The sequence below is a fragment of the Pristiophorus japonicus genome, chromosome 1, assembly GCF_044704955.1.
Source record: "Pristiophorus japonicus isolate sPriJap1 chromosome 1, sPriJap1.hap1, whole genome shotgun sequence".
In the NCBI taxonomy this organism is placed as follows: Eukaryota; Metazoa; Chordata; class Chondrichthyes; family Pristiophoridae; genus Pristiophorus; species Pristiophorus japonicus.
The window spans coordinates 201087146-201113555 of NC_091977.1; the positions used below are offsets into that span (position 1 = coordinate 201087146).

General features: G+C 43.1%; 1 protein-coding gene across 1 annotated transcript in view; it reads left to right on the forward strand.

Annotated features, from left to right (window-relative positions):
• iqgap2 (IQ motif containing GTPase activating protein 2) overlaps positions 1-26410 on the forward strand; it is a 405429-nt gene that overhangs the window by 286494 nt on the left and 92525 nt on the right. Inside the window, exons 26-29 of the mRNA XM_070886141.1 lie at positions 2986-3210; positions 9062-9202; positions 12917-13001; positions 15526-15758. Coding sequence (XP_070742242.1) covers positions 2986-3210; positions 9062-9202; positions 12917-13001; positions 15526-15758 — 684 coding nt within the window. The remainder of the gene's footprint in view (positions 1-2985; positions 3211-9061; positions 9203-12916; positions 13002-15525; positions 15759-26410) is intronic.

A 26410-nucleotide genomic window follows, 5' to 3' on the forward strand; every position in this document is an offset into this window, starting at 1 on the left:
CGAGGGATGGAGTACAAAAGCAGGGAGGTCCTTCTGCAACTGTGTTGGGTGTTGGTGAGGCCGCACCTGGAGTACTGCGTGCAGTTTTGGTCACCTTACTTAAGGAAGGATATACTAGCTTTGGAAGGGGGGGTACAGAGACGATTCACGAGGCTGATTCTGGAGATGAGGGGGGTTACCTTATGATGATAGATTGAGTAGACTGGGTCTTTACCCGCTGGAGTTCAGAAGGATGAGGGGTGATATTATAGAAACATTTAAAATAATGAAAGGGATAGACAAGATAGAGGCAGAGAGGTTGTTTCCACTGGTCGGGGAGACTAGAACTAGGGGGCACAGCCTCAAAATACGGGGGAGCCAATTTAAAACCGAGTTGAGAAGGAATTTCTTCTCCCAGAGGGTTATGAATCTGTGGAATTCTCTGCCCAAGGAAGCAGTTGAGGCTAGCTCATTGAATGTATTCAAGTCACAGATAGATAGATTTTTAACCAATAAGGGAATTGAGGGTTATGGGGAGCGGGCGGGTAAGTGGAGCTGAGTCCACGGCCAGATCAGCCATGATCTTGTTGAATGGCGGAGCAGGCTAGATAGCCTACTCCTGTTCCTAATTCTTATGTTCTAAAATAATTATTTAATATTTCTGCCATCTCCCTATTGTATCTGTGGTATAATCCTATTCCCATCCCAAACTTTTTTTTTATTGATCTGCCTGTAAAATATTTTACTATTTTGTTTTATGTTCCTTGATGATTTAATTTCATAGTTCCTCTTTGCCTTTCTAATTGATTTTTTGACTTCTCTCCTAATATTTTCATATCCTCCCTTGTCATGCTGCCTATGTACATAACGTATGCCCCTTTCCTTGCTCTCAAATGTTCCCTCATGGTTTTATTCATCCATGGAGTCTCATTTTAGCAGAATATATTGTTCCTGCGCTCTGTTGAACGCTATTTTAAATATTTCCCATTGCTATTCTACATCGTTTTTTTGCCAATATTGTTGCCCATTTTATTTTGCCTAGTTCTATTCTCAGCCCCCAAAATCAACTTTAATCTCTTAACCTGGTTTTCATCATAATTATGTCCTTCTCAATTATCATTTTAATGCGTATTATATTATGGTCACTATTGCCTAGATGTTCCTCTACTTTTACTTCTCATCTGCTCTGGTTCATTTCCCATTACTAGTTCCAATAGCGAATCCTCCCTTGTTGGGTTTGTTACATACTGTGTTAGAAGGGAGTCCTGTACACATTGCAGGAACTCCATTCCCTTATCCCCTTTACCTACCAGTGCCTTTAATGTAGTAAAATGTACCAAGGCACTTCATAAGAGTGTTATAAGACGAAAAAAAAATTGGCACCGAGCCACATGAGAATAAATTACGGCAAATTACCAAAAGCTTGGTCGGAGGGGTGGAGGGAGTTCCAGAGCTTAGGAACCAGGCAGCTGAAGGTGCGGCCACTGATGGTTGAGCAGTTATAATTAGGGACGCTCGAGAGGGCAGTGAATCCTTGTTGGGCTTTTTACATATTGGTTAGAAAATGTATATTCAATTGAAGTATTCTTGAATGCACGATATCTACTCTTGGTGATCCATGAATATAGAAACATAGAAAATAAATGCAGGAGTAGACCAATCGGCCCTTCGAGCCTGCACCACTATTCAATATGATCATGGCTGATCATGCATTTAAGTACCCCATTCCTGCTTTCTCTCCATACCCCTTGATCCCTTTAGCCGTGAGGGCCACATCTAACTCCCTTTTGAATATATCTAATGAACTGGCCCCAACAACTTTCTGTGGTAGAGAATTCCACATGCCCACAACTCTGAGTGAAGAAGTTTCACCTCATCTTGGTCCTAAATGGCTTACCCCTTATCCTTAGACTGTGACCCCTGTTACTGGATTTCCCCCTTTATACATTATCTATGAATGTGTTCGAGTGGTAGAAGTACATATTGTATTGCAAAATATGAATTCTTAACCTCAGTTATACCACTTAGCAATACTGAGCCAAAGACAAACTGATATGACGCATCATCACTTAACAGTGTAATTATCTAACCTTTACCAATTTTAATCCTTCTAAATGAGAACATAGAAACATATAAAGTAGGTGCAGGAGTAGGCCATTCGAGCCTGCATCACCATTTAATAAGATCATGGCTGATCATTCACCTCAGTACCCCTTTCCTGCTTTCTCTCCATACCCCTTGATCCCTTTAGCCGTGAGGACCACACCTAACTCCCATTTGAATATATCTAATGAACTGGCCCCAACAACTTTCTGTGGTAGAGAATTCCACATGCCCACAACTCTGAGTGAAGAAGTTTCTCCTCATCTCAGTCCGAAATGGCTTACCCCTTATCCTTAGACTATGTCCCCTGGTTCTGGACTTCCCCAACATCAGGAACATTCTTCCTGCATCTAACCTGTTCAGTCCTATCAGAATTTTATATGTTTCTATGAAATCCCCTCTCATCTTTCTAAACTCCAGTGAATTACAGGCCCAGTCGATCCAGTCTCCTCATATGTCAGTCCTGCCATTCCAGGAATCAGTCTGGTGAACCTTCGCTGCACTCCCTCAATAGCAAGAACGCCCTTCCTCAGATTAGGAGACCAAAACTGAACACAATATTCCAGGTGAGGCCTCACCAAGGCCCTGTACAACTGCAGTAAGACCTCCCTCCTCCTATACTCAAGTCCCCTAGCTATGAAGGCCAACATACCATTTGCCTTATTCACTGCTGTACCTGTATGCCAACTTTCAATAACTGATGTACCATGACACCCAGGTCTCGTTGCACCTCCCCTTTTCCTAACCGCCGCCATTCAGATAATAATCTGCCTTCATGCTTTCGTACCTGTCTAAATATTGTAGAATTTAATTAAACTTTTGTTATCATTAAAAAAAAATTGAAGCATAAGCTTAACTGGGTGCAGTTCCGACAATGTTTTATTTTTCCTTTACTATATACAGGTCTAAAGTGGACCAGGTTCAAGATATTGTCACTGGAAACCCCACAGTCATTAAAATGGTTGTCACATTTAACCGAGGTGCACGTGGACAGAATGCACTCAGACAGCTGCTTGCTCCTGTAGTGAAAGAAATTATGGAGGATAAAACACTCACCATAAATACAAATCCAGTGGAGGTGTACAAGGCTTGGGTGAATCAGATGGAGATGCAGACTGGTGAAGCCAGGTTGGTAATATAGTTTGCAAATTAATAATCAATATGTGTACATGTTATTGGTCCACCTGTGTTTTTCTTCTTTTACCATTGTGTTTTAATATAACGAAAAGTTTGAATTCCAGAGTTGTCAGTTGAGCTCTCTCTTCTGAGTTGGATGAGCTTCTCAGTTTTTTGGCTAGTCAACTGGATGGAATGGCATAGCAAAGGTTAGATGGAGGGAGAAGAGGTGTAGGAAGTTGAGCTTTTATGTTTTCTGCTGAGTATTCATTAAGCAAGATGAAAAAGAAAAATTCTTGGTGTGCCAGAGTGTGAAATAGCGAGCTATTTTTTTTTTTAAAGTAAATGCTATTTCTCCAGCTTAGTTATTTTTTCACATTTACTTCAGTATACTTTCATGACACATTTAGAAAGGATGTCAAGGCCATGGCGAGGGTACAGGTACCAGGGATGAGGGGCCTGCTAGTTAGGAGAAGACACTAGAGAAACTGGGGACTATCTTCATTGAGTAAAGAAGATTACGAGACAATTTAACAGAGTTGTTCAAAATTGAGAGGTTTCAATGAAGTAAAAGGGAGGATTTATTTCTACTGGTGGGTCAGTGTACTCGAGGCACCAAAAGAATCAAGGGAAATGTAAAGAGTTGCTAAAGAGTTGGTGGTGGAAGTAGAATCCGTAACAATATTTAAAAGAGAACTGGATTATTTCATGTAAAAAAAAATTATAACGGTATCGTGAATGTGCGATGAGCACAATGACGACAAAGTGGCAGCGTTCACCATCATTCCACTGTTGAAACTGACCACAGCTTTGGGATTTGGCACATCCTGCAGTTGCGATCTGTCATCCACAGGTCTGACACAGGCTGCCTCCACCCCACAGATCCGGCAATCCGTGTGATCACTCCGATCAGGGAAACTGGCGAAAACACTGGTTCTTCCGCAGTAATTACGCTGTTAAATTCCCCACTAAATGTTCGACCCAATGGGATTAGGTATAACTGGGGTTTAAACAGCGTATTGACTACTAAACAAAGTTTAAGGCTCTGAAACACTCACTTTAATTCAGTGCCGTGTGAAATTTATTCATTTTTAATGAAAATTAACATTTTTAAGAAACTTAATTTTTTAAGTTTGTTTATCTTTATTTGAGGTTTGCCTTTTCCCAATGTGAGAGTCCCACTCTTTGTTTTGCTCTTTTTATAATTTTTTTAAAAGTTAGAATTTTAAGAACTTACTCGCTTCCTTATTTGCTGTCTGAGAATTCTGCATTTTAATTGGTGGCTTTTTGCAGCTTCTTGTCACAGCAACTCATACAAAGGGATCCCCACTAATTAACTTTCGTTGATTTGAATTGAACGTTGGAAAACCCAAAGTCTTGACAGATTGCGAGATCCTTGTGTAAGGTGAACACGGGCCAGCAGCGACTGCCGCAGACCACAAGTTCTAGGCCATTAAGTAGATACCTCTTTGAGAGAGCTGGTACAGGTGTGACGAGCTATAAGGCATCCTGTGCTGTAAAATTCTGAGCGCCATCCGCATCATGAGCGCTGAAGACTTTGTCTGAAGATTCCTCCCTAATTTAGAGCCTTTATCTATAAATGGTCTATCTTCCGATCATATATTCTGACCGACTGTATACCTACATAAATTTTCTTTGAATTTAATGCTACATTAGCTGTAATGCTGAGAATGTTGATACTTGAAAGTTAGCGAACAACAACAACTTTTATTTATATAGCGCCTTTAACGTAGTAAAACGTCCCACGGCGCTTCACAGCAGTGTTATAAAATAAAACAGATAAATTTGACACCGAGCCACATAAAAAGAAATTACAGCAGATGACGAAAAGCTTGGTTAAAGAGGTAGGTATTAAAGGAGGAAAGAGAGGCAGAGAGGCAGAGAGGTTTAGGGAGGGAGTTTGAGCTTGGAGCCCAAGCAGCTGAAGGCACGGCCACCAAGGTGAGCAGTTATTGTCAGTGATGTTCAAGAGGGAAGAATTTGAGGAGTACAGACATCTCGTGGGGTTGTGAGACTGAAAGAGATTACAGAGATAGGGAGGAGAGAGGCCATGGAGGGATTTTTAAACAAGGGTGAGAATTTTGAAATCGAGGCATTGCTTAACCGGTAGCCAGGGGTGATGGGTGATCGGGACTTGGTGCGAGTTAGGACACCGGCTGCCGAGTTTTCGATGACCTCAAGTTTACGTAGTGTAGAATGTGGGAGACCAGCCAGGAATGTGTTGGAGGAGTCAAGTCTAGAGGGAGTAAAGGATGAGTGTTTCAGCAGCAGAAGAGCTGAGGCGGGCAATGCTACGGAGGTGGAAATACTGCAGATAAGTGGCCGGAAGTTCATTTCAGGGTCAAATATTACGCCTAGGTTGCGAACAGTCTGGTTTAGCCTCAGATAGATGCTCGGGAGAGGGATGGAGTCGGTGGCTTGGGAACGCAGTTTGTGGCGGGGACCAAAAATAATGGCTTCGGTCTTCCCAATATTTAATTGGAGAAAATTTCTGCTCATCCAATACTGGAAGTCGGACAAGCAGTCTGACAATTTAGAGACCATGAAGGGGTTGAGAGAAGTGGTGGAGAGGTAGAGCTGGGTGTTGTCCACGTACATGTGAAAACTGACTCCCATGTTTTCAGATGATATTGCCAAAGGGCAGCATATAGATGAGAAATAGGAGGGGGCCAAGGATAGATCCTTGGGGGACACCAGAGGTAATGATGCTGGAGTTGGAAGAGAAGCCATTGCAGGAGATTTTCTGGCCACGATTAAATAGATAAGAATGGAACCATGGAAGTGCAGTCCCACCCAGTTGGACAATGGTGGAGAGGCGTTGGAGGAGGATGGAGTAGTCAACTGTGTCAAAGGCTGAAGATAGGTCCAGGAGGATGAGGAGTGATAGTTTACCTTTGTCACACTCACAAAGGATGTAATTTGTGACTTTGATAGCCATTTCGGTACTGTGGCAGGGGCGGAAACCAGATTGAAGGGATTCAAAAATGGAGTTCCGGGAAAGATGGTCATGGATTTGGGAGGTGACAACACAGTTCAAGGACTTTGGAGAGAAAAGGAAGGTTAGAGATGGGGGTCATAGCTAGCAAGCACAGTGGGGTCAAGGGTTGTTTTATTGAGGCGAGGGATGATGACCGCAGATTTGAAGGAGAGGGGGACCGTACCTGAGGAGAGAGAACCGTTAACAATGTCGGCTAAAATGGGAGCCAAAAAAGGAAGTTGGGTGGTCAGCAGTTTTGTGGGAATAGGGTCAAGGGAGCAACAAGTCTTTAGTGTGTGAATTTGGGCTGTCTACACTGGTCAGTATGAGTGACATATTAACAGGGACTTGCTCAATTCCCAGAGTTAGTCCCTCTGGCGGATCGATGGTTTCATAAGCCCAACATTTCTTTTTTAAATGCGACAGAAAACAAAAACCAATAGAAATCACTGGCATTTATTACCATTTCCTGCCATCCGATTCTAACTACACGTCCTGAAGAGATGTTTGAAACAAATAGCCAGATTTTGGCATGTTTTGAGGTGCATATCCTACCAAACAGAGGCGGGTGTTATTGAACACTCATTAAATTGGAAGTGAATGAATGGCTATTTGCAATTTGGAAATCAATTATTTTAGTCCTGCATATAAAACTTGCTGTAATGTAAGGTTCAATATGTACATGGAGTTCCATTAATAAATAGGAAGATTAGATCAAATATGAAACTTAATAAAAAAATGTTTGGCATTTACAAGCCTCACAAATATAGAGAATATAGGAAAGCTTCAAAAAAGCAGATTGGAAAGGCTGAGGTTATGTCAGCGGACTGAAGGATGACAAATGTGATTCTCTTTTTCAAAATAGAAGACCGGAATAAGACACAAAATTCTAGGCCATTTAGTCTTCAGTTGCTGGTAAATTACTAAAGTCTGTATTGTGGAATGACACAAGCACTTGGAGAAACATGAGTTAATCAGGACCACATCCTCAAGACTATCAGATTTCTGTCCACCTGAGGCCAGGTGTACCATATGCTGCAGGCATAGTGCCTTGAGAGTTCTTTTGCTCTTTTATTTGTTGTGTGTTTGTTGCCCTGACATATTTCTGTTACTGTGTATTAATGGAAACTTCCTTTGGGTGCACCCTCTAATTGTTCTCTCCAATGTTCCCTCTAAATTTCTTTTAGTGCGCGGTCCATGTAACTGGCTGCATGCGCGGTTTCTTCCATGTAACAGCCGGTGAGCGGCTTGCACGTGACTGTCAGGCTGCGCAGCTTAGCGGGAACGTTGGTGGGCAAGATAGAAGATTCCTTTGGAATGTATTGCCATTTGCAGGGTGCACTGGGACTGTTATTAGTATTCACAGGGGTTCTTGGCACAGAAAAACAGACAGATGCTCGTCACTTCAAGCAATCTTTTAAGGGAAATTAATCTTGGTATTTAAATAGTAATAAATGAAAACATGTTTGTGTTCCTCTTGGGTGTGTTATCCTTCATTCTTCTTATGTTAGATAACAACTTTCTCGCCCTTCTTATCCCTTTACCCTAGCAGAGAGCAGTTTCCTGCACATCACTTTTCTGTAATGCAAATATATAAAGCCTGGAATTTGTAATGACAGCAAAACTATCAGTGTTGGTCATCACTACTCTCCAAACTTGACAGCAACTTCTGGAAACTGCACATGCGCAGTTAAACATGGAAATCCTGAAGTGGCAGTTAGTGATACCCTGCTCCTCCACAGGGTGCGCTGTTATAGTCCTCGCAGATGGAGAACTTAGAAATCACTTGAATTGGTGTGAACTTCAGCTTTTTATGCTCTCTTCACACTGCTAAAAACCCTTAAATGTGAGACTTGTTGAATGAAATTAACTGATTTTTTTTAATGGCACATTACATCATAATTACTGCTGTATAACCTCTCTGGCCTGAAAAACAAATTTTATGTTTGTGGAATGAAAATTTCATAGACTTTTGAAATAATATATTTTTTTAAAGTTCTACCTTAATCCCATGTGCATGTCCTAATCTTTATTTCGCTCTCTGTAAAATGATTAAAATGTCGAGGTCAGCGGCAAGCACTGTCACTTCGACGCTGACCGCAAAATCTGGGCCATAGTTTTTTTTTGAACATGGGGGTAAAGTGGTAGAACATTTGCTTGTTTACTTCCTGGTTTGCTGTCTGTGCAAATTCTTTAATGTGATTTGCTGCTAAGCCAGCTTGATGACATCACTGTTGCTGAATTCTGGAGATCCCCTATAGGTGACGGCAGAATGAAATTAACATTGGGAAAGGTGTAATGTACACCACAGAGATTATTCAATCTTTGTGGGCAGCTTTTTTCGAGGTCAGCGGCAAGCACTGTCACTTCGCCACTGACCGCAAAATCTGGACCATAGTTATTTTTTGAACATGGGGGTAAAGTGGTAGAACATTTGCTTTTCTTCACTTTTGTCAGCAAAAAGATAATTGTCCAATTCTTCACAAAATGTGTTTTTTTTTTACTTGTGCTCTTCATCTGGTCTTTAAGTTAATTCCTACAGTAAACAAACTTTAAACATATTTAGGCCTTCCTCATACAACTTTATCTGCCTTTGTTAAAAGGAGCTGAGGATCACATGGGATTTTAGGCAGGGTGGGAATGGGAAGTCATGTGTTTCAGGAATCTATATTGCATGTGACTTCCATCTCTTTCCTCCACCACTTCAACTTGTAATGGACCAATAACTTTCATTCAAATAATGGGCAGTTCCACGCTTCAATGAGAGGAATTCCATTTATTTACAATATTTTTACTGGAGTTCACGTTCAAAAACAGACGCTGCAAATTGCATGCCTAAGATAATAAATGCTTATGTGTTTATAGTAAACTGCCATATGATGTAACAACAGAGCAGGCCTTGTCACATGCCGAAGTGAGGACAAAACTGGAATCCTCCATGCACAACCTGCAGGTGGTCACTGATAAGGTTCTCGTGTCAATATGCACATCCTTGGATGCCATTCCGTAAGTAACAAATATCATAAAATCATAGAATAATACAGAAGTAGGCCATTTGACCCATCATGACTATGCCGCTCTTTGAAAGAGCTATCTAATTAGTCCCACTCCGCATCATTTTCTATTGCCTATGGATTCAGAATCAGAAAAAATACGTAAACAACTATCAGAAATGGAAGCAATTTACATTCATTTTAAACATATCAAAACTCATAAGAGACTTCCTTCAGTATTTTTTTTTGGTATTCTACAGCTATACACTATCAGTATATTTGTGTCAATAAACATTGATTTTGGGCTTCTGCATGTTGCTGTTATCATCAAATTTCAACCACATTTTTACTGCATTTCCACTTATCTTGTTTAGAGCACATTGAAAACTTCCCATTTGTATCATTGCTAAACTTCTATGTTTTAAAAAATATATATATATCCTGACATTTCCATCTTTATTTTTGTTTTTATGACATTGGCTAATTTTTTTAATGGTTAACACAGGCACCTTCTCAATTCCTATAGTGGGTTTAACATTTCTCTCCAGCCTGAATCTGCTGCAGAAAAAGTTCCCAAGCTAGTCAAAAGGAAAAAACTATTTCAAATTTATAGATATTGAGGTCGTAATTGGTATGCATTCACCCATTTACCAAGCCCAGAATGGGCATCACAAAGTGGAAATTTTCAATGTGGCATCCCACGCCAGAAGTGAACCCGACGCCATATTGGTTTGGGCTTTCATGAGATGTCCCTGGCGGCCACCTAAATAAAGGTGAGCATCGTTATGTTAATAAGGGTCCCGTGCGTGAATCAGGATGTCGGGTAGTCAAGGGGCTCTTGCAACTTCTGTGCCTGTCATCATCAACAAACTTTAGCCTCAGTTTCCTGCAGCCAAAATTCACTGCTCCTTTAAGAGGTGCGGGCTGCCTTTAAATGGCATCAATAATGCATGATATTGACGCCCATCCCCCCCCCAGCCCTGCCAATGAACAGCATGAGTAGCACTGACTGCCCATCTATTTTATTGAAATTAATCAAGGGGATCAATTTGGGGCCTTCGTTGTGTCCACATGTTCAGGCACGAAAACTCCGAGCGTGGCACCCATTCTGCACCCAAAATTGGGCTTAAACCAATTTCTACCCCATCTTGGCCCCGAACTTGGACTCACTGCCCACTGTCGCCAAGTTTTTTTGGGCGATCTCCCCTTGGTGCCAGTTTCACGGAGGCCTCCTGCCGGCATTGAGGGAAGACCACTGGGAACCGCCCGCTAGCGTGCAGCTGACGTAAGTGTCCTCTCGCCTGCCAAGCTGCTAGTTTGCTCCAGGCAGGAGTTGGCGGCAGCAGGGGGAAGGACCGCTTTGTGGAGGCAGGTCTAACCTCAACAGTAAGTATGAAGACCTGCAAAAAAAGGTTAGTAAACTTTTCTTTACTTTTTTTTTTACAGCGAATCAGGTGGATGGGATCCCCTGAAGGTTTTCCAGTGGTTTTTATTTGTGTAAATTTGTATTTTTATGTGTTCCCCTCCCTGGGCCCGACTCAATCCTTGGTGGTACTTTGCCGAGGATTGCATTTGTCGCTGAGATTGGGAGGTCCTGTCTGCTGTCGCCCAGATTCAGGGTGTAAGTTGTTTTTTTGCCGCCAGGAGGCCATTCCAGGACTTTTTATCGAAACTCCCATCCAACGTAATGTCTGGTCTCTCAGTGGTCCCTTGGGCGGAACTTAGCTTCCACCAAGTTCGGGCCCCATGTGTATTAGATTGTGCTTTAAAGTAATTGTTGCCAGCCAGTATATTTTTTTGATTCTGAATCCCTGTGATTACAGTTGTATAGAATCTTTGCTGCTAACCAACGATAGTTTGTGCACATTATATCAAACTGTAGATGGGTGATTATCAAATGCATTTCCTGTTTTTATGAAAAGTAAGCAATGAGGTGATGTATTTGATTTTCTGCTGGATGTCATTCCGCTGGATAGTTACGGGTTTGAGTTGTAGCAGTCAAAGAATGGGAAGTGTGTAAGCTGATAAACGTGCTTTGCTCAGTTTCTTCTCCTGCCTCAATAAAAGAGAATGGGTTTTGTCCATACCAACACTAGCAACAAGCGCTAAAGAGGAATTTGGGTTACATATTGGTCTTGCTGCTGACCTGACATCTTCCTCTTATGCCTCTTTTCCCATTCTCACCCTCCTAATAGATGCAATAAACTATAGTACACACCTCATCAAGATAAGACACTTTCTGGAATATTGTGCATTATGGATAATGCAGACCCAATTTGAAATGCAGAATTCCAATGTATGATATTTGTTTATGTATCCTTCACTTTTTAAAAGTAACAGTGGGAACTGATGGGTGGATGTGGAGTGATAGTTTTGTAACAGACTTCAGGCAACCAATCATGATAAAAGTACAGTGATAGACTCCGGATGTTGACTTTATCATCAAGTATTTGTGCAAGTATTTAGAAATGTATGGGTTGATCAACAGCAACCAAGATGAATTTGATAAGGCTAGTCATGTTCGGCAAATTTAATCGTGTTTTGAAAAAGTGACTATTTGCATAAGTAAACACACTACAGTAAATCTGGTGTATATAGCTTTTCAGAATACATTGGATAAGCTGTTTTACAAGAGGCTTACAAGAAAACTTTAGGCACATGGAAATATAGCAGCCTGGATAGCAAATTGGTTAACTGACAGAAAACAATGAATTGGGGCAAATGTGTGTTGCTCAGATTGGAGAAGGCTTGAAATCAATGTATATCCTAACGATCGGTACTAGGTGTTCTCATTCGCTGTATGTGAAGGTGATTCGCACTTGTGCACATTCCTGAAATTTTCTGACACTGCAAAAGTAGGGGGTTCAGCAAACAGGAAGGAGAATTGTAAATACCTCCGGGTTTGCTGAGTGGGTAGATGCAATTTAATTTGGTCCCGTGAAATAATGCATTTTAGGAGGAAAAACCAAGGATAGGAAAAAATCCAAAATGGAAAGAGACTGCAGGGTGTGAACGGACAAGCAGACCTATCGCTTCAACTATATAATTCCCTGAAAGTATGAGTGCAGATAGATAAATCCATGAAGGCATCTAGAATTCTGGGTTTCATAAATAAGGGCATAGGGTAGAGTGCAATGGGGAGAGAGCTGGGCAATGAGCTTAGTTTTTAATTGCTTTAGCAGAGATGCAGAGCTTGTTTTTCTCTTTATACAGGGCTCTATCCTGGAGTCTTCAGCAAAATATGTTATTGTCCATGTTCACAATACTTTGATTGATCCATCCTTTCTCCAGTACTGGTGGTGGCGAACAGTTAAATCGAGTTTATTTTGGTTCTAAATAAAATGTGTTCTCCCAAACGGATAACACAAGTGTTAAACTATGATGATTCTGGTTGTAATCACACAGGAAATTGATGTAATGTATTCCACCTTGTGTCAAAGTCACTTTGTAAAAGCTGCTTTCATCCATAATAATTACTTGCTCAATTAAAGTCTTGGTTTAACCTGTGACGAGCAAGTGTATTTCACTTTCCTGTAGAGGGCAGGAGAGATTTATTTATTGACTCAGTAAAATGACTCATGTAAAAAGCATTTCAAGAGCATTTCTTAATGGGTTTTTTGTTTCATGTTTTATTTAATCATGCTTCTGTTTTATTTGAGAATCCATTGTTATACCAGTGTTAATTTTTTCACCTTCTCGTTGTTTTAATCCATTTGTCTGTGTGTAGTTATGGAATGAGGTACATAGCCAAAGTTCTGAAGAACTCGCTTCATGAGAAATTTCCTGATTCCACTGAGGATGAACTGCTAAAGGTAGCTCTATACAAATCTATAACATTAGATTTTACTTCTGCTGGCTGTGGCAGAAGTAACATATTAAACAAATATATTTGACAAGTTGTGTTCCAATTTTAAATCCTTTTTTGTACAAACTGCTGTATTGATAGGCTTTTAAAGAAATGCCACGATGATTTAATCTATACTTCTAATGTCCATGAAAACTGTAGCAATAGTTCTCTAATGAAGGGCAAGTTATGCAAGAAGACAGTATATGGTTTGCACATCAACGAGGGAGTCAATCCTATTGCAAATGTAAAAGAAAGTTCTTTATTGATTTCACAATTTGAATGTGTCCCATAAAATCAAATGTTATAAAATCTCCTTTCGATTGTGTTTGTCACATAGTTACTTAGAATTTACAGCACAGAAACCGGCCATTCAGACCAACTAGTCCCTGCCGGTATTTATGCTTCATACGAGCCTCCTCCCACCGTACTTCATCTAACCCGATCAGCACATCCTTATATTGCTTTTTTCCCCCATGTACTTATCAAGCTTCCCCTTAAATGCTATTCACCTCAACTACTCCATATGGTAGCAAGTTCCACATATTAACCACTCTCTGGGTAAATAGTTCTCCTGAATTTGTTATTGGAGTTATTAGTAACTATCTTGTATTTATGATCCCTAGTTTTGCATTCTCCCACAAGTGGAAAAATCTTCCAGACGTCTCCACAAACAAACCATAAGAACATAAGAACATAAGAAGAACATAAGAATTAGGAACAGGAGTAGGCCATCTAGCCCCTCGAGCCTGCTCCACCATTCAACAAGATCATGGCTGATCTGGCCGTGGACTCAGCTCCACTTACCCGCCCGTTCCCCATAACCCTTAATTCCCTTATTGGTTAAAATTTCCCTTATTGGTTAAAACCCCTTCATAATTTTAAAGACCTGTATTAGGTCACCTTCCCCAGCCTTCTCTTTTCTAAAGAAAAGAATCCCAGCCTGTTCAGTCTTCCCTGATAAGTATAACCTCTCAGTTCTGGTATCATTCTTGTAAATCTTTTTTGCACCTTCTCTAGTGCCTCTATATCCTGTTGTTACAGACTGCTAATCAGTGAATCTGTGTGGAAAAACAAGGCAGGGCAACTTTATGGTGTTGGCTGCTTGTATATTATTTGAAATGCACTTTCAAACACCTTAAGTTTTAACTCTCATAGCTTCTTTTGCTCTATGCTGCTTTCTTCATTATTTTAACTTGTACAATGCAGGATTTACAGTCCATCAGCAAGAACACTAACACTGTGATCATGTTGTGCTTAATAGACTGCAAAGGTTGACAAATATTCTATCTCAATGTGGTGGTGGGGTGGGGGATGGCTATACTGCCAGTGGAGCCAGTGGTGGATGACTATCAGCATGTTGAACCTATCTTCATATTTTCCAGCTTGCCCATAAGTACGATCATTGCCTTTACAAGAATAAGGATGTGCATAGATCTCATTGTTAACAATGTCTTTCTCATAATTTTTCGTGAAAGTAATAATCAAAATACTCAGTGGCATGTTTACTGAATCCTTTAATCTGAGGAATAATAATGAGTGCTCGCACTATACAAATGCGCACCCGACATGTTGTTCAAATAGCCTTGAAGGCATGTTTGTGGTCCAGTGCTGCAAAACTGGTTTCTTTCTTGCACAGCACCATACAAGGACTTTGTTTTGAAAGCGGAAGTTACAAATCACTATGTAACCAGCTCTGAGAGTTTCACTACATGACACTGAACACCTCAATTTTCAAGAGTTTGTCCAAAAGCTTATGGCGGTACATTCAAAGTTTTAGAAAATTTGAGAGGAGCTGTTCAAAAGTCATTTTTGTAGTTTGAAATGTTGCAGTTTCAGTTGCATATAGCATGCGTTGTACAAGTATATAATTTGAAGAATAATTTTTTCATGTTCTGAATTAATTTAAATGATAGACTATGAATAATTTGAGTTTGAATGTTATGCAACTGAAAACCTTAATCACGTGTTCAGTCTGTTGAGAGCTTATGATGAATCCGCTCTGCTTTACATGCAGTTCTGCCTTGGGTCCGATATTAGAAATCCTGTTTTAAATGTGTTAATGCTGAGTTTCTTATTTCAGCAGCTTATTTTGTAGCAAAATTTTCTAACAAGCAGGCATGTTCAGGTGGATTAAGTGTACAAAAGTAACTCAATTTGCAGAAGTACTACAGAATCATATTTTGCATGGCCATATGAGATTCTGAAAGTGAAGTAGCATATTTGAGATTTTACAAGGGAGCCCCTAAATTTTCATGCAATGCATTGGATGCATACCTGGGAATTCCCAGTGTAATTTGAATCATCACAAAGTTATAATGTTGATCATTAATTCGAGGCAGCTAGTCTGTGGAGCATTGTTGCTTTAAGGTGGGTGGGGGAGAGGAGATATTTTATATTCATTCTAGAAAGGGACCCATTTCTTGCTTATTTTGCAATGATCTAAAAAATCTTGCCCAAGTGATTTTAATATTGCCAATTGCTGTTTGTAGATTGTAGGCAACCTTCTTTACTATCGCTACATGAACCCAGCTATTGTTGCACCTGATGGATTTGACATCATTGACATGACAGCAGGTGGCCAGCTCCATCCCGACCAACGGCGCAATTTGGGCTCCGTGGCAAAGGTGCTACAGCACGCTGCTTCAAACAAGCTGTTCGAAGGAGAAAATGCACAGTTGTCATCTATGAATAGCTACTTATCACAGACTTACCAGAAATTCAGGTAAATTCAATATATAGAACCTGAAATTAAAATCTTGAATTTTTTTTAAAATGTGCTTTTTTGAAGTAGAAGGAAATTGTCTTGAGAAAATGTTTATTTATAGGAGAGTAACTGTCATGGCTATTCATTGCAAATACATTTGGGAATTATTTAAGATGAATACACATTTTATGCTGATTTTTGATTATTTATGTTCTTGAACACTGATGTAAGAATGGCGTGACCTGTAATTCAGGAACAAAATTGAATTGATTAGAATACGGTATCCGTGACAAGTGGATAAATATTCCCATTCAGCAGTTCATTGGAAAATGGAAGTGTAAAACAACCCAGAATGGTGTAGTGTTTACTGATTGGAGATCTGCTGCTGTCACCTGGCTTTTACTGATGCATAGCATTGCTAATACAAAAACCAAGCTAGACTCTCAGCATTGTGAAAGAAAGGATGCCCAGTTTTGGGCTGTTTTACAAGATGTTAGGAGTTTGGAAGTAAGTTTTGTACCTCTGTTACATTGGCAGTTAGAAAATCAAACTCTGGATTTCCACTCCTTTCTTGTCTCTAAATGTTACCTACAATACCACTATTGATGTAAAGTGAACGGGTTCAAGTTTGTCGGGGTGTGGGGGGGGGAGGCGTGGTATTTCACTCGTTGTCTAATATTTACTGCACATTTATTTGCAGTGCACAAAATAACATTTCAGGTATATCAGTAGTATTACTTTAAAATATGTGCTTGAATTACTTTGTGTATGTACTTAGCTGCATAGTTAGAATAATAAAATGTTATAGCGCAGAGTGGGGCCATTTAGCCTGTGCTGGTTCTTTAAAAGAGCTATCCACATAGTCCCATTCTCAAACCTTTAAAACATTTTCTTTATCAAATATTAATTCATTTCCCTTTTAAAAGCTATACCAATTCTGGTTTTGGTAAGAAATTCCATGTCCTAATAATCTTTAGCATTTAAAAAAAATTCTTCTGGTGATAAATCTATGTTCCCGAACTACCAACTGTCCGACCAGTCAAAGTAGCATTCCTATTTATCTGATGATAAACTCTTCAAAGCTTTAAGCATCTTGACTATTTGGCTTTCTCTGCTCTATGAAGAGAATTTGTGACTCCTTGTTATTAAAGCCCCTATACCTGGTATAATTTTAGTGGATTTCTTCTGCACAACTCTCTATGGGCCCAAGTTTTGAGCCGCGCCTAGAACGGCGCAGTCCCGACCTGGACGCCTGTTTTTCGCGCCACAAAGTGCGCCTAAAAATCCCCTCCGTATTTCCAGCTCCCTGCAGGTTCTCTGGCCCTCGGCGCGGCGCAGCAGGAGCTGTAGGGGGCGGAGCCAGGTGCCTGCGCTGAAAACAGTGCCGGGACCTCTGCACATACGCTACAGTGGGCTCGCATGTGCAGTAGCTCCAGGCGCCCAAAACTGTGTGGGAGGGGCCCGAAGCACGCAGCCCCTAGCCCTGGCCGAATGGCCTCACTGGGGCTGCGTGAATAAGGCTCCTCCCATGGCCAGCTCCTGCTTCTTCCCGACTCCCACTCCCGCTTCTGCTCCCCCCCCCCTCCCCCCCGGGACCGGACCCGACTCGACCGGTCTGCCGCTGCCACTCCTGCTCCCCCCCCCGGACCCGACTCGACCCGTCTGCTGCTGCCGCTCCTGCTCTTCCCCCCCCCCCCCCCCCACCCCCGGAACCGACTGTCGCTGCCGCTCCTGCTGCTTCCCCCCCCACCCCCCCGGACCGGACTCGACTCAGACTCAACCGGTCTGCCGTGCCGCTCCTGCTCCCCCCGCCCTGACCGGATCCGACTTGAACCGACTGTCACTGCCGCTCCTGCTTCCCCCCCCCCCCCCCCCGGACTGGACCCAACTCGACCCGTCTGCCGCTGCCACTCCTGCTTCCCCCCCCCCCCCGGACCCGACTTGACCCGTCTGCTGCTGCCGCTCCTGCTGCTTCGCCCCCCCCCCCCCCCCCCCGGACCCGACTCGACTCAGACTCAACCGGTCTGCCGTGCCGCTCCTGCTCCCCCCCACCCCCCGCCCGGACCGGATCCAACTTGAACCGACTGTCACTGCCGCTCCTGCTTCCCCGCCCCACACCGGACTTGACCTGTCTGCCGCTGCCACTCCTGCTCCCCCCGCCCCCCCCCCCGCCCCGGACCGGATCCGACTCGACCCGACTCTCTTTCCCACCCAACTCGACCCGACTCTACTCCCGCCCCCGCCCCCGGACTGGATCCGACCTGACCACCCCCTCCTCCCCTCCCCGACCTGACCTCCCTCCCCGACCTGACCTCTCTTCCCCCTCTCTTTCACCCCCCCCCCCCACCGAACCGAACCTCCCGACCCGACCCGACCCGACCCAACGCCACCTACCTGTAAATCTGGTGCTGGGGACGGGCCCTGCCCAAAATCTCGGGCCCGGCCCGTTCAGCCTTCAGTCCCGACGGCAAACCGCTTCCTGAAAGGCTTGCCTGAAGAACTTTCACATAGGTAGGAACATGGTTTATTTAATCTTTTCTTTGCTTATAAATTTTTATTCAGGTTGGATTTATTTGTATAATATTTGTATAATTTATTGTAGAATTTAATGACTTCCCTTCCCTCCCCCCGCCCCTCCCTCCTCATTCCCTACGCCTAATTTGTAACCTGCGCCTGATTTTTTAATGTGCAGACAAGGTTTTTTCAAGCGTACAAAAATCTTCACTTATTCCATTCTAAGTTAGTTTGGAGTAAGTTTTCACTCACGAAACTTTGAAACCAGGCGTAAGTGGCTGGACACGCCCCCTTTTGAAAAAAAATTCTGTTCCAAAGTGAAACTGTTCTAACTGACTAGAACTGGAGCAAACTAAATGACGAGAATTCCGATTTCTAAGATACTCCGTTCTACACCAGTTGCTCCTAAAAGTCAGGAGCAAATCCATGTGGAAACTTGGGGCCATTGTTCCTAAAGTAGAGCATCCAGAACTGGACACAGTATTCTAACTGTGGCCTAGCCAGTGATTTGTACAGATTTAGCAATTTTTCTTTGCTTATGTACTCTCTATGTATAAAACCTGGGATATTACCACTCTGTTTTTTGTCTTTAATGAACTTCCTATCCATGCTGCCACATTTCCTTCAATACCATGTACTTTTATTTTATCAACAAGCCTCCTCTGTGAAATGGTACCAATTTCTTTTTAATATTCACGTACACACTGCAATTCCTTTATCAGTAAACTTCATTATTACTCTCAGAACTTTCAAATTTCAGACATGACTTGCATTTTTACGGATCTGCTGACTGTCCTTAATTATCCCATAGTTATTGATGCATATCTTCCCAATTAAAGTTATCAATGCGATAGAAGCAAACAAGCTATTTTTCTGGACAATGAGCATCGGACCAGCCTCGAGCTAGGTTTGAAATTAGAAAAAGTTTTTTTCCTTCCAATGTGATAGTGGATATATCTGTGAAATAAATTCCCAGAGAAGGAACTTGACTTGGTGTCTCTTAACATCTTTAAAAAGGAGCCAAATTGACACATCTGTTTAGATTGAGAACTGTAGAGATAGTTAACAAACCTTGATTTTATTTTTTAAATACAAGTTTGTGGAAGCAAATTATATTCTCTGAAGTAGGGGCCCAGCCTGTGATTTTGGAGGGAAGTCCATGATGCAGTCATCATACAAAAGTCTGATGAAGCAGGCTTGATGGGGTAAAATACCTGATAGAACTCAGTTTTCTTGTGTTTATAAAGTAATGATATGATTATGTTTCATGTTGTCATTACTTTAAAAGAACAAATCAAATTTTTGATGCAGATAAAGTTACATTTTACACGTGTGAGGGGGTTTAGGAGGGAAGAGACATAAGAGCTTAATAGAAAAGTACAGGACTGGAAAAAATTGTATCCATCTGACCAGTCACAACTGCAGAAAACACCCTCTCTGTGGACATTTACTATTGACCAGATTTCAGTAGATCAGTGTACAGAGTACTACAGGTCAGTGCGAAGAAACTGGTCAACAGTTTTGCCTACTCTGGTTCTCCAGTATCTCACCATTTTTATGTTTAATTTTGATGGCAGTGTGTCAGCAGGCTACTTAGCTGTGAGCGTGGACATCTCGCACACAGCTGATCCTGTCCTCAGCTGACATTGACACATTCACTTTGCAGCAAGGAGTCATTGACCAACAGTTACCGGCAGGATTCGTAGCTCTGATGTGCAACCCCCAACGTGTGAACACTGAGGTTAATTGTAATGCCTTCCCGTGCTGCCCTGGATGAGATCAGCTGACTGAGCAAAGTCCAGGGATCATCCTAATCTGTGTGGCTCAGGGTGATTCATTGCATTTGCCTTCTGAGTCATTACGGAAGCCCAAAATAAAATAAAGCTTGCTGGCCTGCTGTGCTAAAAGTCACGTTCACATGACAATCTTTTCAGTCATTAGAAAATGTGCAAGTAACTGGGTGCTAGAGAGTCTCTCTCTCTGCACCTGCATCTGAGTGTACATGCCTGGAGCTCTGTCTTCCCCAGTTTCACAGTGTTGCAAAAGGGCAGTGAAAATAGAGTCATAGGTCTGGATTTCGGCTTTGCTCATTTCAGGGCGGTAATGGCGGCAGGGCGGTAAAATTTGTGCCCGGGAACAGTTTGCGCCTCAGTCAGCAAGATTTGGCACCTGGGCCCTGAGTGTGGGGCGGAGAGCTAAGGGAGGCGTTATGCACCTCTCAAGGTGGTAGGCTGGCTGAGCACGCAAAAATCCCGAGCTAAACAGCTGGACTCAGACCTCTGAGAGGCCTGGGGAGAAAAAGGAAAACCTGAAAAAAAACACCAAAACCTTCCCAATAAATAAGTAATTCCACCACAACATAAATGACATAATAAAATAAAAACCAATCACACTTACCTGAGGTCGATATTACTTGCCTCACTGCAGCCGCTAGAGCTTGGACCGCCCGCTTTCGCAGGCGTTCCCACCAGGGCACTCTACGGATCGGGTGGGAACCAAAAATCGAGCTAGTGTCACAACCAGGGGCATTGCATACCGGCTCGCCTCTTCCGGGTGGTAATGCTCCGTGCCCCGCCAAAACCGGACTGAAAATCCCGGCGGGGCGCTGGAAGCTGACTGCCCATCCGGAGGAGCTTGCCGCCGCCATTGCCACCCCTGCGGGGTGAAAACAGGTGGCAACAAGTCAAAAATCCAGCCCATTGAGTCAGTATGGGGCCGGATTTTCAGATGGAGGCTTCATAGGGTGGTAAATTTTGCGCTGGGAAATGGTTTGTTTCAGCATCCACAAATTTCAGCAGCTGGGTCCTGAGTATGGAGCGGAGCGTTATGGGAATCATTCCACACCTCCCTTAGGGCGCGAGGCCGGGTGAGCACTGAAAATCCATTGCTAAAGACCTGGCTTCGGAGCACCCTACGAGAGGTCTGCCTGCAAAAAAAAAAAAAAATCAGGTTCACAAAACACAGAAAACATTCCCAACATATTACCGACCCCAAATAAAGATAAATCGCAAAAAGTAAACAATCACACTTGCCTCATGCAGTCATTCCTTCCCTTACCGCCGCCGGAACAGTTCTGACTGCCAGATTTCTGTGGCAGTCTCACTACTGGGTGCTACAGGTGCTGCTCCAACCAAATTTCACACCGCTGTCAAAACCGGGAGCGTTGCACCCCGGCATGACGCTCCTGGGCGATACTGCTCAGCGCCATCACAAACCGGCACTAAATTTCCCGGCAGGGCGCTGGGAGCTGGCCATCCAGGTGGTAACCATTTCCAGACCCACTACCACCATTCCAGGGCGCCAACAGAGGCGCAATCAAAATGAAAATCCAGCCCATAAAGTCATAGTCATTACGGCACAGAAGGAGTCCATTCGGCCCATCGAATCCATGCCAGCTCGCTGGAGAGCAATCTAGTAAGACCCATTCCCCTGCTTTACCCCCGTAGCCCTGCAAGTTTATTTCCTTCAAGTGCCTATCCAATTTCCTTTTGAAATCATTGATCGTCTCCGCTTCCACCACCCTTGTGGGCAGCGAGTTCCAGGTCATTACCACTCAACGCGTTAAAAAAAAGTTCTTCGTCAGATCCCCCATGTATCTCTTGCCCAAAACCTTAAATCTGTATCCCCTAGTCCTTGTATCATCAGATATTGGGATCAGATTTTCTTTGTCTACCTTATCTAAACCTGTCATAATCTTGTACACCTCTATCAAATCTCACCTCAAACTCCTTTGCTCCAAGGAGAACAACTCCAGCTTCTCCAATCTAACCTTGTACCTAAAATCTCTTATCCCTGGAACCATTCTGGCAAATCTCCTCTGCACCTTCCCAAGGACCTTCACATCCTTCCTAAAGTGTGGTGACCAGAACTGGATGCAATACTCCAGTTGTGGCCTAACCAAAACTTTATAAAGGTTCAGCATAATTTCCCTGCTTTTGTATTCGATACCTTTATTTATGAAGCCCAGGATACCATATGCTTTGCTAACTACCCTTCCAAAATGTCTTGCCACTTTCCAAGATCTATGCACATGAACCCCCCAGGTCCCTCTGTCCCTGCCCACTCTTTCGAACTGTGCCATTATGTCTATATTGCCACTCCCTATCCCTTCTGCCAAAAAGCATCACCTCACACTTCTCTGTATTTAATTCCATCTGCCACTTATCTGCCCATTCTGCTAGCCTACCTATGTTCTGTTGCAGTCAATTGGTATCATCCTCATTGTTTGCCATACCTCCAAGTTTGGTATCATTAGCAAATTTTGAAATGTTACTCTCTCCCAATATCCAAGTAATTTATCAAAAAAAGCAGTGGTCTTAGCACTGACCCTTGAGGAACACAACTATCTACCATACTCCAGTCTGAAAAACAACCATTTACCACGACTCGCTGTTTTCTGTCCTTAAGCCAATTTCTTATCCAAGTTTACACTGACCCTATTGCATGAGCCTGAATTTTGTTAACCATCCTTTCATGTGGTACTTTGTCAAACGCTTTCTTAAAATCCATATTGATAACATCCACTCCATTCCCTTCATCAACCTTCTCTGTTAATTCATCAAAAAATTCAATTAGATTAGTCAAACACGATCTGCCTTTTACAAATCTGTGCTGGCTCTCCTTAACTTAAACCTCTCAAAGGGCCCAAGTTTCCGCCCCCTGTAAAAACGGCGCACCTCCATGAGGTGCAGCAACTTTCTAGAATAAAAAGGGCATCAAAAAGTTACCTTCTAATTCTCCGAGCTCCTCAGGGCGTCTTTGGCCTTGGCGTAGCGCAGCACTTGGGGGGGGGGGGGGGGGGGGGGGCAGAGCCAGGTCCCGGCGTTGAAAACCGTGCCGGGACCTCTGCACATGCACGCTAGAGTGCGCGCGCATGTGCAGCAGTTCTTCGCAGCCTGATGCTCTGCAGGCTGTGTGGGAGGGGCCCTGGCTGAATGGGCTCAGTCATCAGCAGCCCGCTGCCGCGTTCAGACTCTCCTTCCCCCCCCCTCCCCCTGCTCCATGTTCAGCCTCCGTTCACTTCCCCCCCCCCCCCCCACCGCGCGTTCAGCCTCCGTTCGCCCCCCCCCCGCCCACGTTGGCTCCCCCCCGCGCGTTCAGCCTCCGTTCGCTCCACTCCCGTTCAACCCCTCCCTCCTCCCCCTCCACCCCTCACTGACCAGGACACAGACGTGGAGAGAGAGAGAGGGGGACAGGGGCTGACAGAAATGCCTTCCCTTCACATAAAGATAGGACTTCTATTTTTTATTATTGATTGGTTGCTTATTACTTTGGTCTTGGTGCTTTAGGTGCAGGGTTCCTTCTATTTTTTAATTAATTAATCGCTTATTACTTGTGCTTCATTTAGTGCTTGGTGCTTTAAATGTACTGCTTTGTTTAGTGCTTAGTGCTTTAAATGTACTTATGCTTCTTTAATGTTGTTGTGAAGGTGTTTAGTGCTTTGGAAAATCCTCTAACTTCTCTTCTCTCACCCCTCCGTTGATGTTGATGATGTGTCTGCCTCAGCTGGGAGCCTACACTTGCTTATTTATAAAAAGAGAAACAACTGTCCTCACTCAGCAGATATAAGGCAGAAATATCATCGCAAGAGGTTTTAGGCTATTTTAAGTGATAGAAAATAGGTGCAGGCGTAGGCCATTCGGCCCTTCGACCCTGCATCGCAAATGTGTTTAATGTTTTAATCCTTTGTGTTTAATGCTTCCCACCCCACATCTCTGGCTGTGCCTGCACTGAACTTAACTCTAGGTAAGGTTTTTCAGAACTTACAAAAGTGGACACTTACTCCATTCTAAGTTAGTTTGGAGTAAGTTTTCACCGCCTAAACTTGCAAAGCAGTCCTAAGGGCTGTTTTGAAAAAAGAAACTGAACTAAAACAAAACTAAACTAAACTAACTCACTAGAACTGGAGCAAACTAAATGCCGAGAATTGCGATTTCTAAGATACTCCAAACTAAATTGGAGCAACTCCACCCGAAACTTGGGCCCAAGTGCCTGTTAATTTCTTTCATGATTATTGTTTCTAAAACCGAACCCACCACTACAGTCCTGTAGTTGCTAGGAATGTCCTTGCACGCTTTCTTGAACAAGGGTGTCACGTTTGCCACTCTCCAATCCTCTGGCACCACCCCCCGGCATCTAGGGAAGATTGGAAGATAGCAACCCCCACTTCCCTGAGCAACCTGGGATGCAAGCCATCCGAACCTGGCAACTTATCCACTCTAAGCATATCCAACCTTTCCAGTACATCCTGCCTATCAATTTTCACCCCATCCATTACCTGTACCATCTCCGCTTCTACTGATACTTTGTCAGCAACCTCTTCCTTACTAAACACCAATACAAAGTACTCATTAAGTATTCTAGCCTTGCCGTGTGCCTCTAAGCATACCTTTCCTTTGTCCCTAATAGGCCCCAGCCCGCCTCTTACTACCCGCTTACTAATTACATGCCGGTCGAAGATTTTTGGGTTCCCTTTTATGGAAACTGCCATTCTATTCTCATATATTCTCTCTTTGCCAGTCTTATTTTCCTCTTCACTTCCCCTCTCAACTTATTGTATTTGGTCTGGTTCTCACTGGAAGAATTCACCCGACATGCAACATACACCTTTTTTTTTGTTTCATCATGTTCTCTATCTCCCTCGTCATCCACGGAGCCATGGCTTTGGTTCCCCTACCTTTCCCTCTTGTTGGAATGTACCTAGCCTGTACATCACCTCCTTAAAGATCACCCATTGTTCAGTTAGTTTTTCCTGTCAATCTTTGGTTCCATTTTACCCCTCTCATCCCATTGAAGTTAGCCCTCTTCCAGTTTAGAAATACAACTCCCTGTTTGTATGGCTGTGACAAAATCAAAATGAAGTGGTTTTAAGCTATTTCTGGCTGCTGCACTTGATCTCCTATTTAAGGATGGAACTTATGACCTCATTATATTGATGTGTGGTATAATGATGTAATCTTGCATTCTGCTGACCATTGCAGATGTTCTACAGTTGAGTATTGCAGCACAGTATGAAATGGGCTGGAAATTATACAAACTGCTTCAAATAATCCAAGATGAAACCGCTTGCTTCCTGCTCAGTCAATCTAATTGGGAAATTATAGTCTGGCCCAGTAAGCATTTCATATTTGACTGAAGGTGCGTATTGATTTACAGAGGAACAATAATGTGCTATAATTCACATGAAAACACACAAGCCATTGCGGGCTTCAAGTGGTATATAATAGTTTTTTTTTCAAAAACTTAATGTAGGTAAAAAAAAAACACCGAAGATGTTTCATAGGTGTAAGGAAAAAGGAACATCCAGCAAGAGAGATTAGGTTGAGTAACCAAAAGCTTTGTCAAATAAGTGGGTTTTAAGGAAGGGAAGTGGAGCCACAGAGTGTGTTTGGGAAATAATTCTAGAGTGTGGGGCCGAGGCTGCTGAAGGCACGGTGGCCCTTGGGTGGGGTGAAGGGAGGAGGTTTACACGAGAAGCCAGAGTTGGAGGAACAGGGAGTTCAAGGAAGGGGGAATGGTAGTAGGGCTTGAAACAATTACAGACCAGGAGGAGCAAGGACATGGATAGCTTGAAGCGCAGGGATGAGAATTTTACATTTGAAAGTAAATGTAGCTCAGTGAAGCCGAAAGGGACTTGGGTAGGATAGGATACAGGCAACAAAGCTTCGGATGAGCTGATGGATGAGATGAAATATGTGGAGGGTGGACGATGGGAGTTCGACCAGGAGACCATTGAAGTTATCAAGCCCCGAGATGACAAATGCACATGTCAAAGTTCCAATGGCAGATGGACGGAGGTAGCTGATGTTGGAGATGAAAGTACGTGGTGTTTGTGATGGAGAGGGTGTGGATTCGGTTGCTCAGCATGGGGGTGAACAGGATCCTAAGTTTGCAAACCATCTAGTTCAGGCTGAAAGAGGGATCAGGAGAGGGATGGAATCTGTGCTGAGGGTACAAAGTTTGATGCGGGGGTCAAAAGCAGAGGCTTCATCTTCACAATCTTTAGTTGGAGGAGATTGTGGATCACCCAAGGCTGGTTGTTGGACAAATTGTCTGACTGAACAATGGCACTGGAGGGATTGCGAGATTGTGGAGAGGTAGAGCTGGGTGTCATCAGCATATAGATGGAAGCTGATCTCCGTGTCTGTAGATGATGT